We start from the raw sequence: 14,156 nt of genomic DNA, 5'->3' as shown, positions 1-14,156 counted from the left end.
CTCCTTAATATTAGCTCTGTACGATTGGTGATGGAAATTCACAGGGATCAGCTGTTCTCCACCCGATAAAGAAGTGGGCGTCTCTAAAATATTTGTCGCTAATATCATTTATCTAAGAGCTTTAGATGGGATAATCAATGCTGGGTCATGGGGACTGGGAATTGAATGGTTAACGTAGCTCTTTCACAAAGGATAAGCCTCTTGGGAAGTCCTGGATTATGTCGGCGTCTGCGTTATTGGTGAACATGCTGTTGGGCTGAAGAAGTAAGGAAGGACGTTGAAGTCCTTAAATCACCCGTCTACATTTCATGTTTGTGTATGTTAATTAGGATCCAGTGGATGAGTGATTTGTGTTTAGGGTAACGCACAAATGACGGCCACCCACGGTGCTGTTGCCTCAACTGAATAGATTGAACTGCATTCGCTGTGGCGCATTACTGTACACGATAACTGCGGTCACAAATGTGCATGGTAGTGTTTTATAAGGAGCATCTTTATCCTTGTGATTACCATACAGAACTGTACAAGAAAAACAAGATTGTAGTAGTTTCTGTATGGTTTTGAGAAAACTGACTGGAATATAGTGCACTGTGACCTGACCTTTCTAGGTTAAACATTTAGGGAAAATGCCCCAAATTGGTTCTCTTTGTAAAACAACAAAAAGGGGGAGCTGTTTTGTGGTCCCAAAGTAAGTTCCCATTCCTTTTGTATTGCACAGCCCTGCAACCCAATGCCAGGCAAATCAATTTGATCTACCGGTCAAGACAAAATCTTGAAAACAATTATCCTTTTTTACAGTTTGTGTAAAACTCAAAGTGAAGCCAGTTTGACATGTAGTCTTTGCATTTTCCCTCCTAGTGTATTGCATCAATTCGTGCATTTTGCTAACCTCTGCCTCCCGTGACCAGATATGCATTGCAACCCCCATCCTTTCTTTCATTTCAGTGCTTTGCCTCTTGTCCTGCCCGCTCTGAAGTTTTGGACGAATAAGTGCATCCCTCCTTACCTGCTCTTGCCTTTAGTATGCCCTTAGCACCCAATATTCCCTGCCACACACTTCAACGCTCAAAGTGTTGGCGAGTGTAAAGTAGAATACGTGAGCCATGCTGCTTATGTTTTTTTTTTTTTTTTTCTATTGTTGGTTCCGCAAAGAAAAAAAAAAAGAAAAAAATCTTGCTGTTAGAATATCATGTTATTAATCCTGATCTTTTTTTCATTAGACCCACAAGGCTCCAAATCGGATGGTACTCACAAAAAAGGTACTTCCTTTTTATTTATCCAGGATTATACAAGCTTATTGATTCATGCAATGAGCGGGCGATATCTCATCTGAGAAACAGCTAAATGATATAATGAGTTCAAGATATCTGTGTGTTTTGTTAATGGTTGAGAGTAACATAACTAAAGCATTTGCCCGCAATGCAACTGACATCAGACGGGCGTCTGATCTTTTTATAAATGGCTTGCTTACTGATAACACCAAATGACACATGGAGATATTAGTTTATATTTTCTGGTATAATTGGATATCATTTCTTGACCTTTATTCACTGGTAGGAGGATCAGAGTAATTGGGCTTCAGGCAAGACATTTGAAAATAGCTTACGTTTATTTATTAATTAGCTTCCTTTTACTCATGCTGTGGAAATGACTACTTATTTAATTCTGTGTGTAGCCTCCAGTTGTTGGTTTAGCAGTGGAACTTTGTGACTGCCACTATTTAGTACCGGTTTACCCCTAAGATAAGCTTTGTGTTGCCGGGCACGATTTTAATCTGTGCACCACTGATTTTCCCTCTGATCTTGGCTTAAATTATAATTAAATTGGGAGAACAAATGAATTTCTAAATATGACTGAACAAAAAAAAACAACAACTGTTGACGCTCAGTTATTCGTCTAATCAAATTTTGTTGCTTTAGGTAACAAGCCATGGTTTCAGATATTGTATTCAAATATATTTGATTCTGATGTACGGTTGTCCCGGTGGTGCATGTAATATTGTTTTTGTGACTATTGAGGTTGCAGAGATACAGCTCTAGTCCTGTGGGCCGAACGCTGCCGGTAGATTCTTATTAGAGCCCTGTTATTTAGCTTTATTACGGGCATTATATACACAGCTCACTCCCTTTATGTAGACTAATGTGAAGCCTTCTGGATGTTTGTCACGGCTCCAGTGTTCTCGAATGAATGATCATAGGAGGAGTATCCACAAATCACATTAGAGTATTATTCTGCATTTATCGCACAACGTTTAATCATCATTTATCCCAGCTGAGATTACTGCTAGCTATTGGTGGTGTGTGCTCTAAAATATGTCTGCAGTATGTTTAATGTGTATCGTATGCATATATTAGCAGTGTGTTAAGAACTATAATGGTCGTTTGTATGTTAATTTATAGTTATAGTTAGTTATTAGTCATGTTGTTTGTGAGTTTTTCATGCCTTGGTACCTTAAACGAAATGAATCATGACCATGTAAGGTTTCTACTTGAAGTAGCAGGTTGTAGATGTGTTTTGAAAATTATATTTAATTTGTCAGGGATGCAGTGTTTTTTATCAGATGATGAATATTCAGTGTGTTTGTTTTTATATTGCACACATTTTATTTCTAAGAGTCCTTTACGCATCCAATATACAGCTCATTGTAGTGAAGAACGAGTTCATTAGGAAGTCACGTGGAAATTTCGTTTCCGTACAATATTTCCATTACTCATTTTTAAGTAATAACTCTGTTGGAGAAGTTATTTTAAAATTGTGTTTCTACAAGCTAATCAAAATTGGAAGTAGTTAAACTCTTACTTTATTCTAGCTATTCTTTAGAAAAAGTACTTAGATACACCACAAGTTGCTAACAAAAAAGCTATATATATATATATATATATATATATATATATATATATATATATATATATATATATATATATATATTAAGTTAAAAGGAGCAATATTAGCAAATGCCCTGACAGCTTCAAACTATATAACATAACATAACATAACATAACATAACATAACATAACATAACATAACATAATATAATAAACTTATTATATTAGCAACATATAACTGAAAACAGTTCAAATGTATTCAGTATTTAAAACAGTTTTTAGATAAATGTTTAATTTGCTACAGAAAACAGGACATAAAATGCCTGGAAACTGAATAATTTTTATAATGGGTTAATTAAAATGAATCATCCAAACAGACAGATTCGCTAAAATGTTTTAACACTATTTGAAAGCAAAAGACATTCTAGTAGAGCATGTTTGATTATTACCTTTGATTTGCTCAACAGAGATATGTAGAATTTTAAACACAGTTTAAAAAATGCTTGTTAATGTAAAAGCAACTGAATTATTTTCACACTATTAAAAAAAAAATGTGCTGAAGTTAGTAGCATTAACGTAATACTTTTACTTAGTTGCTCCCCAACACTGGTAGGACTGTATATGTTACTGAAATATGTAAATAACTGTAACAGCATTTCAATATAATGGCCAGTGAAATTGGACGGTAAGGAAGCTCAGTGCCATCGCTAGTCCAGCCGAGATGTCGGCCAGTTTAATAGAGATTCATCATATTAATCTAATTTCCTTCTTATCTCTATTCTCTAATCTAATTATTTCATACGCATAGCCACAGAGTACAAGGAAACACAGTCTCTCATATCATTAAAACCATCAGTTAACCTCGGTGTGAATCAATTTCGCTGTAATATTGACCATTTTATCTCATGAGTTCTGTAGCTGAAGCTACCCATGCAATCCAGTGTAATCAAACTGTAGTCGACTCATTCTCCATTCTGGACTCAGTGCCACAGCCCTCCTATTGATTTATGTCTCTCTCCAGCCTCCCTCCTCCAAGGCTGTCATGTTCCCCCTATCAGTGATGCTAGCCTCAGGGGCAGGAAGAGATCCTGGTAATTTAGCAGTGTGTCATTACTTATAGGCATGTGACAATGCTAACTCAGACACTCTCTCTGAAACTAGCTGTCACTGCACAGGCATCTTTCCCCGTCCGAGCCGTCGCTGTCCGTCTCTTATGAATTTTAATACAATCCCCTTAATGGTTAGGGTCGCCTCTAGCTGAACCGAACCTGGAGTGATGGATGGCTGTGACTTCTGCCCAATCTGGATTTGGTTTTGTTGGAGTGGGTTGTTTCAAGTAGAAAATGCATAGAATGCAAAATGATGTTTGAGTCAGGGATCCACATAGCTGCTTTTTTATGTGCAGAAACCAGGTTGTTAATTGTCAAACGTTTTGTCGTAGTAATTTGCTAAGACATTGCAGGGCATGTTGTGCTAAATTGTATTTTTTATGCTTAAAATGTTTTGCTTGTTTTTGTGCTAATCTAGTATATAATGTTCTCTTTTTTTAACCACTCTATATTCAGTTTTTTTTGTAGAATTCAAAGAAAAAAAAAACATTTTTGTACTATTTTATGCTATGATGTTTTAGTAGTATTCTAGTATAGTATTTTGTTTTTTTACTACTCTATATTCTGTTTTTTGTGGAACTCTAAAAAGTATTTTTTTTGTACTGTTGTGCTATTCTCGTATAATATTTTGTTGTTTTTTGTGTACTATTCTATACTATATTTTGTTCTATACTATATTCTGTTTATGTATTTTTTTATTCTATATTATGCTCTGTGTTTGTAGTACTCTAAAAGAGTTTATTTTTTATTTTTTTTATATGTATGGGATAATCCACGGCTAGCTGTGCATTAAGCGTGACGTGGAGGCAAATAACCACCCGACGCGAAGCAGAGGTGCATTAAAATAGTTTAATGCACAGCTAGCTATGGATTATCACGCTTATACCATGGTCATTTGCCAGCGTTGACAACTTCAAGCTGTTATCGTCATTTACAGCTCGTTAGATCTAGCAATCTTTGAATCAGACACCGTGATCCACGGAGAGAGCAGTTGCTAATAATAATAATTATTCGTTACATTATATAGCTCTTTTCTAGGCACTCAAAGCGCTTTACATATGGAAGGGGGAATCTCCTCAACCACCACCAATGTGCAGCATCCACCTGGATGATGCGACGGCAGCCATATTGCACCAGAACGGCCACCACACACCATCTTATTGGTGGAGAGGAGACACAATTATGAAGTCAGTCAGTATATATGAGGGTGATTAGTAGGCCATGATGGACAGAGGCCACTGGGCAAATTTGGCCAGGATGCCGGGGTTACACCCCTACTCTTTTTCCGAAGGACATCCTGGGGTTTTTAATGACCACAGAGAGTCAGGACCTCGGTTTAACGTCTCATCCGAAGGACAGGACTAGCGAAGGACATTTAAGGGATACGGTACAGTCATACCACTTATTACACAGCATTTCACCACATTAATAATTATGGGGATAAGTGATATTGATCTGAGATGAAACCATTTTAAAGGAGAACTTGGTAACTTTTTTAACTAAATAAAGCTGTCTAGAAATCATTTGGATGGTTAAACATCCTGTTCTGGTGATATTGGTGACTTTCCCCGCTCCCCCCAGTGTTCCCAGGCGGAAAACCAACCTTGCAACTTGGGGACTACCGTCCCGGCAAGATAGAAATGGGAAGTCTCGTGAGAAGCGAGAACGAGAACGAGCGCGAAACACGAATTGCTTTACGGCAATTCGACATAAACACACACGCATGTATGATGTATTACCAGATTACCCACCTCGGTAGACAAAGCTCCACCATGAGCTCCACACAATACAGTTGGCTTGCTCCGATCAAAACAAACGCACATGAGCAGCGGTAGAGAGGGGGAGGAGGCCGCCGCAAGTGAGTTTTTTACGACCGTGTTGTGAAATATACGCCCCCCCACAGCTGTAGGGGGAGCTCGTGGGGAAAACATGCGACAACAAAAGAGAAAATCAGCGAAGAAGTGACTAGAGTTCGCTAGAGTTACCGAGTTCTCCTTTAAAATCGTACCTGTTTGTTATCTAATAATCCATTACAGCATACAAAACATTTGTCGCAAAATGGCAGCAGCTGCGTATGTATGAAACGAGAGAGCGAGTCTGCAATCCCAGATGACAGAATTTAAAAAACTGTACACAAAATATTGATTTTTAAGTAGCCTAATATAGTTTTCTGTTTGTGTATTATTCTTTACCATATGCTTTTTGTAGCCTATTTTTGTAGTATTCTGTACTGCATTGTGTTTTTATATAATAATTCTAGTGTAAAATAATTTTTGTAATTGTTTTATACTTTGTTTTATAATCTTAGATTGTATGTGTTGGGCTGTATGTAAAGCACTTTGACCAACGTGTTGTTTTTAAATGTGCTGTATAAATAAATGTGAATGATTGATTGATAGTATTATTTTTTTCGTACTATTCTATACTGTTTTTTTGTAGTATTCTATTAGTATTGGTCCATAGTATAGTATGGTTTTTGTACTATTTTCTACTATATTCTGTAGTATGGTAATACAGCATTCTATTTTTTGATATTCAAAAACTTCTATCTGAGGTACTTCTATAGTCATTTTTGTTGTCATCTGTACTATATTCTTTTTTTGTAGTATTCTATACTCTATTTTATATGTTTCTATACTATATTTTTTTGTATTATTTAGATTTTGTTGTACTCTAAATCTCTTCACATCAGAAGAAATCACATTAAACAACAAAATCTCAACAGAAATGGATTTTGGATTATGTAGCTACATGATTTATTTGCTTCTTTTTTTTCCATTTCACTCTTCATAAAGAAGCTCAGCTCCTTCGCTGGTGCTTAACACCTTTTTTTTACCCTATCACCGTAACTAGAGCAGCGCAAATTGAAAATTGCCCCATGCCAATAGATTTACTCAGCATCAGCCCATATGTCAGTGTACGAGGAGTAAGAGGAAGCCCTTGACATTTGCCCCGGTGTTGATTCAGCGAGGTGTGCTAACATGGAAAGGCTGGTAGGGCATGTTGCTGTCCCTTTGTTACCAGTGGATCTCACTTCAGTTGAAAACTGCCTTGCCAAAACCTTATCGGTATAGCCATAGCCATATAAATATTTAATGTCTCTGTGCCATTGTATTTCTGCTGAGGGCAGCTCGATTTTTAACATGAGCAATATCATTAAGCTTTCTTTATTTATATCAGACACTTTCATTTGTGGTGGTCCACTTACCTGGGAGGCATCTTAAGTGCCCGTTGTTTGTAATAAATCTGTTTTGCTCCCTTATTGAGAGTGTCCTCTGGGGGATAACATCTTGTGCGCCATTTTCCCTCCAGCTGACCAGTGTAAAACAGAATAATGGCTTTTGAGGCTGTATCATTCTCCGGTTGCTGCTAGGTAAAGAGATGGACTCACTCTGGTATTGATCAGTTTAGACATGAACCTTGTTAATGAATGACTATAAACTGCTAACTGTAAAGATGAGTAGTGGTTGTTGGTTTATGAAGAAGTAATTGGTCCCTTGGATAACTGATTTTTTTTTCTTCTTCTGTTCGGTGGCAAGCACGTAATTTATGGGCTTTCTAAGGAGGTTATACTTGCCCAAGGGACATTTGATTAATGATTGTTCTGTTTATGCATGAAATTAATCACAGTAATGACTCTCTGAATGTCTTGATTTTTCTTCGTAAATACTTAACTGTGCAACGTCAATACAGTACGGGAAAACGCTCTTCCCTCACTTTCTCCTTCTCTTTCTCTGATGAGCTCATCTCTAGGAAAGACGAGGCTGATCTTTGCAACTCGCTTGTCCTGTTTGTGTCTGTGTAATAAAGAGAAGCGCAGTGAAACGTGTGAGGCTTCTAAACTACCGTCACCTCTACGAGATGAGAGTGGAGGCACGGCTCTGAAATTAAGGTCTGATTTGCTGGGAAGGACAGCTGAGTGAAAAATGTATAAATAACCTGAACGTCCCTTCGCTGGTGGTGGCTTCCCTCTGCAGTGAGCTTCTCTAAGGAGAGCAGGGCGCAGATTGTTTGGGCAAAAACATGGCAAAGCAAATCATTCTTGGCGATGACTCACCCTTTCCTGACAGTTAATGAGCTCTGTCTTTCTCTTTCTCCTCTCCTTATTGGAGGCTGGGCTCACAAATGAACTGCAGTGGGGGTTGAGGACATTAGATTTCCTCTGCGCTGCGTCACATACGGCAAGGAAAGCCAAGAACAGACAAATGATTACAGCCAGTATAATACCCAGTGGAAGGAATAAGCCAAGAGCAACTATGGGGCTTGACACTGTATAGAGGCTCAAACAGGAACTGCCTGATAATATGATACAATTTGAGCCAGTTCCAAAACTAGTGAACCGCATACGAAGGCAAAGTCTGGTTCAAAAGGTTGGCAAGTGAATTCTGCTACGATACTTTGTTTAAGCCAAATTCTGAGGCAAATGAAAAACAAGATGGCGGACAAAGCTATGTTGACATACATAGTGCTATATTTCCATTAAAATGAAATGTTACGTTGCGCACAAAAATTAATTACCCTCAACTATTTACTTAGTCTCAGCCTCAGACGTCACGCCCACGGAACGTTGGCTGAACGTCTGATGCATATGGCACACTTTTCTGGAAACACTTCAGGAGTTTCGAAGTCGCGACCTGATTGGTTGAATTCTACAGGATGTCCGCGAGACGTGTGTGTCGCGTTCTTTAACGGTCCGTCTGGAAACAAATTCCGTGACGCCAAAACCCCTCGTGGAAGAAGAAAGCCGTTGTGTTTACAACTGAGACAAATGAGCGCTTACCAGGATCAACTAAACGCTGGATTTTCAAAAGTATGTGAAGTTTGCGGCTCCATTGTTGCAGTAAACTTGCACAACGTTCTTGAATGAATCATTTATTAAATGCACGCCGGTCTGTTATTGTAGGGACATCGACATTATATTGGCACGCCCCTAAACATGACGCGGAACAAAACGAAATGTGATTGGTTGCGTTATATGTCAGTCAAACGTCCTCTTGGCCAAGAAAAGCTGCGATAGAGTCCAGACCTTCTGCCGTCAGTCTGAAGGTCTGGCTACGCGAGACTACTATTTACTTATTGTTATGCTTGTTAGAGAATTGTGCTGTTAGCTTAGCAACATGCTAATGTCAAACTATTGAAATCAATTGTGAGTTGAGTCTTTCATGCAGAATGCTTATTGATTTGCGTCTGGAATGTTACAAATCCATTTGATTATGGTTAGGATGCTGCCTTTGTAGGCAGGCAGTGAGGCTGCTCACTAGGTTTTGAAACACAGGTGTTGTGCACATTTAAGATATAGACTAGGGCTGGAACAACGTGTCGCCGTAACGATTACGTCGATTACGCACGGTTTATGTTCATCCCTATTAATCCCCTGTCATGTTTCACACAAAATAAAACTCTAGAGCAGATGCTAATGGCTAGTTAGAATGAGTTTTGTGTGAAGCGTGACAGGGGATTAGGGATGAGCATAAACAGTGCGTAATGAACATAATCGATTACATTGACATGTTGTTCCTGCCCTAATATAGGCCTTAGTCAGGTTTGACGCCATATTGCATTTAACACGGATGAAAATGAGGCTGTGACTTAGTCTTCTCTACAATGGCACATACAGTATTGTAAAGATACTAGATCCAGGAATTAAAAAAAAAGCTTTGTCTTTTTGTCTACAGAAAGTTTTTTGTTGTTAAACAGTACAATAAATGCACTGTATTTCTATTCCTCACAGCTTCGTATTCATTTCTGTCTAAAATTAAATATGGCACTACCCTGGACCATCTAAGATCTGTTCGTCAATTAAGGCATTTCTGATGGCGCAACACTATACAATCGTGTGTAAAATTTTGTCAAATCATACATGAGGTAATTTATTTCCAGGTAATAGTTTTCTTGGGGATTGCACTTCGCAGCCTTATAGAATGCCTAATAAATTGTGCAAGACTGTGCAGATTGCAATATGTTTCTTTCCAGTAATCTACTCATTCAGCACCTTAGGATGCTGCGTGTGGCTCGTCAGCAGGCAGAGAAATTGGGTTCAGGGTTTCTCCATTCTGTTCAGCAGCTCTGTATCTAACCGAATCAGAAGTCTGGAGCCGCCTGACAGGGTCTTTACGAGGCCATGAGCGCCGTGTCACTCCAAATATCCCCCTCTCTGTGTTTACAGAGCCATATGTGATGGATCGCTTGTTTTTTGTTCGTTTTTTAACAGCAGAAGTATGGTTTCTGTTCAGACGTATACATCTGTCTCTTTGACTGCAGGTTTTCAGTTGTGCACCAACATAAGATATTTACTTCCAATATTTCTAAAACAGAAATGGGAGGAACAATGGCTTCCCTTTGAGGGTTTGTTCTGTCCTAATAATAATACTGTTGGCCCTTGTCTTCACAGAAGACTCACCTCAACATCCTTTCTCTTTGAGATGATTAGTCTAATAAACCATATCACTCCTTATTTTAAGAGCATCTTTGTTTTGTAAGCTAAGGCAATGTATGTATCTTAAAAAGATTTACATGCTTAAAGTCAATTAAAATGTGATAATTTAGCAGTTAGCAGGTAAGTTTTGGTTTTTGTAGTTGATTCTTAATAAGGAATAGGTTTAAATTTTGGTAATATTAAAATTTGGAGGATAAACTGTTTTTTTATCAGTATCATTTGACTTATTTGTTGTTGTTGTTTTGTTGTTTTTCTCTTTTCTTTTTTTCCACAGGTCCACCTGTGAACGTAACATGCAACATTTTTATTAACAGTTTTGGATCTATTGCTGAAACAACAATGGTGAGTATATTGATAAAACTTACGCACATATGTAACCCTATATCGGTTTGGTGAAGAAAAAAATTCAGATGAACGGCCTCCAAAACTTTGCATTTTTATAATTTAATACATTTTTTTTTAGTACTTATGTTTAACATAAAAAAAAGTGAAAGAGAAGCTGAACTGAAAAATTAACATAAATTTAAATATGCTTCTTTAGCTTCGTTTTTTTCTGTTTATTTCAAGGTTTTGATTAAAATTCAGAGTTTGGATGTGGTCTAAGACTTTTGGACCCCGATGCAAAGGCCCATTCACACCAAGGATGATCACGATAACTATAAAGTATATAATAATAATGATAATATAAAAGTAATCTTTCTAATTCTGTAAGAATAGTGGGTCACACTTTTATTTCAATGGTCCACTTTAGACATTCTACTAACCATAAGTAACTTTGCAACTGCCAGTCATTAGAGTTTAAGTATACTGTTAGTAGTCTGTTACTTATAGTCAGTAGAGTCTCTGTTGTGGACCATCAAAATAAAGCGTTAGCAGATATTAAGCAGAAAGTCTACCAATAATCTAATGACTAGTAGTTGACATATAGCTGCAAAGTTACTTAGAATGTCTAAAGTGGACCATTAAAATCAAGTGTGACCGAATAGTAAAGTCCACACCACAACAAAAACGATTCAGAAAACACATTCAGAATTATTTTTTTGCGATAAAAACACTGTCAGCCAATCAGCATCCATCCGACTTGAAAGAGCTCAGAATCTTTCTGCCATTGGTGTGAATGCTAAAATAGTTATTTATAGTTATCATTCTTGGGGTCAATGGGACTTAATGGTCACTCTTTTTATGATAATGAAAGACAGTGAATTTAATATGTGCATCCAAAGCCAGACTTTCACATTTATATAGTTTTATTGATCAGATGCCAAATACCTCTGGGGCAATATAGTTTTTAATGTGTTTTCAATGTATTGATACATGGAGGCAAATGCAATCGAAAGACATTTTCAACTGTTGACCAGTTGAAGGTTAGACTTTTTTTTTTTTCTTCGAAATAATATCTTGTAATGCCAAGATTTCCTGTTTGGCACCAGCTGAGCAGGTCCAAAACTTCAACAGCTTGCAAAATCCCCTCAAGCAGAACAAATGCAGTGCTTTCCACTCTTTCTTTCTTCCATAACCAGAGGAATTGATCCGAGTTGCTCATGCTCATGTTCACACTGAGCAAGCGGCGGCGAGGTGGAGGGGCAGGAGCAGGTAACGCGAGCGATATCGATAAATCTTTATTGCTTATAGGGCAGTCAAGAACAATGTTTCAGCCAGTAATGATCTGACCGACTCCGGCCACTACTGAGACTGTCGTTCCCCCCGGCCTTTCGCCGTCCTAATTGTTTACCCTTTTTATAAGGCAAGGGGCCCACGGGAGAGGCGAGTGGCTATTTAATTATCTCGGCAGCTCTTTCATTTTCTTGAGGAAGCAAGTGAGAGCGAATGTGTAAATTTCACCGTCCGTCATTTGTTAGCAGAGTTGGGCGCGCGAGAGTCATGCAAACTTTTTCTAATATGTCACCGTCAGGATAGGATCTGGCCTTGGGCTTGAATCGCATTATGAGTGGGTTGTTGCCATAAATCACTCTCCTTAGCCTAGAGAAATCAAATCAGAAAGGGGAAAAAAAAGTTGTGTGTGCGCTGATGAATGTGCGCCCACTCCTCGCTTGTTTGCAAAATCATTCTGTCGGAAACTAGCTGTACGTTTGAAGGGGAGCGTTTGACTGCAGGCGCCCTGTTTTGTTGTAGCAATGGATGTCTGAAAATCACTGTAGACAAGAGCAAAAAGTTTTACTAATTTTGCCATATATATGCGTGGTTTCTGTGACGTTAAATGTGTGTAATAGGCGTTTGCCGAAGAGAACAGATGTGTTTACATAACGCCTGAGTAATTGGGAGATAATGCTACTGGTAATGAAGCCGCTATGCATCGCTCTGTTGTTTTCGCAGGCTTCATTTTGTGTCTACAATGACCGTGGGCTGTTTATCATAAAGGAGAAATATTGACAAAGTCAAATCGATGGGACTAGTTCTTTTCCTGTGCTCTCCGAGAGGCAAATCTAATAACCTGGGACAGATGATTCTCCTCCATCAAAATATTTCGAAATCCTTGGGATGAAGCGGTCACCATACATTAGGATAATTGCCCTGAAATGTCCTTGCATGTTGTAGCTGATTGCCATTGCAAAGGTCATCCACTTTATTCCGTGCCATGCGGATCATCCCAAGTCATCCCAAGGTACATTACTGCCCAGACAGTTTAATGGTCTCCCTGAAATGATATAACTGCATGCCTGTTTTGGAGAAGAATTGACAATTATGGCAGTGTGTTGGGGCGAAATGCCACTGCTTTACGGTGGCTGCTTTTACGCATCGGCCATGTCACCGGGCGGTCTGCCTTCACGAATAAAAATTATCTCAACCTAAATATATAGTGAGACGATGCCAAATTTACCTGGACTAAGTTTAGACATACTAGCAAAAAGAAAAAAAGAAGCATGTCCTTGTGAAATTGCACTGGGTCCTGAACCTGATGTTAGCTTATAAAATGTGCTGGCGTCTCTCACTCACCTCTGATCTGTTGGCATGGCTGTCTTTGTGTGCCACAGGATTACAGAGTGAACATTTTCCTGAGACAGCAGTGGAATGACCCTCGGCTGGCCTACAGCGAATATCCCGATGACTCCCTTGACCTTGATCCCTCCATGTTGGACTCCATTTGGAAACCTGATCTGTTCTTTGCCAATGAAAAGGGAGCTAATTTCCATGAGGTTACCACTGACAACAAGCTTTTGCGGATCTCCAAAAATGGGAATGTTTTGTACAGTATAAGGTGAGAGTGCAATATATAATCTAATGCTGTCAATAATACATTATACGGTGTGTTTGTACACTTAACCGGGGCTAGTTGTCACACCAGCTTTATTGCCGTCCGTGTTTTTCAGGGTGGATTGATTTCTTTGCGCCCTTTAAAAAAAGACATACAGTTCATTAAACACACTTTGACCTTTTGTGATAACATGGCTCAGTAGTGGGCCATGTTGTCACACTATATGGGGTAAGTTGTTGCAATGGAACCTGTCATTAAACAGCATTTTATAGAATTTTCAGCAAAATGTAAAAAAAAAAAAAACCCACACCATTATTTAGAAAAATGTAATGGGTAACAATAAATATATTTTGGCCAACAAATATTGTAGTTAGTAAGTTTTATAAAACATATGTAACATAAGAATGCAACAGATTGACAATAAAAACATTTATAATGTTACAAAAGATTTCTATTTTTTAAATAATGCTGTTCTTTTGAACTTTCTGTTCATCAAAGAGTCCTAAAATAAATAATCAGTATCACGGTTTCCACAAAAATATTAAACATCACACCTGTTTAAAACATTGATA

The 14,156-nt window shown here is 38.2% G+C and overlaps 1 protein-coding gene across 1 annotated transcript in view; it reads left to right on the top strand.

The window, feature by feature from the left end:
- glra1 (glycine receptor, alpha 1) overlaps nucleotides 1-14,156 on the top strand; it is a 56,900-nt gene that overhangs the window by 15,618 nt on the left and 27,126 nt on the right. Inside the window, exons 3-5 of the mRNA XM_081382291.1 lie at nucleotides 1,221-1,259; nucleotides 10,645-10,712; nucleotides 13,364-13,587. Of these exons, the coding sequence (XP_081238417.1) occupies nucleotides 1,221-1,259; nucleotides 10,645-10,712; nucleotides 13,364-13,587 (331 nt within the window). The remainder of the gene's footprint in view (nucleotides 1-1,220; nucleotides 1,260-10,644; nucleotides 10,713-13,363; nucleotides 13,588-14,156) is intronic.

Source organism: Scardinius erythrophthalmus (assembly GCF_964197995.2).
Source record: "Scardinius erythrophthalmus genome assembly, chromosome: 13".
Classification (NCBI taxonomy): Eukaryota; Metazoa; Chordata; class Actinopteri; order Cypriniformes; family Leuciscidae; genus Scardinius; species Scardinius erythrophthalmus.
This window is presented reverse-complemented; position numbering and strand designations above follow the sequence as displayed.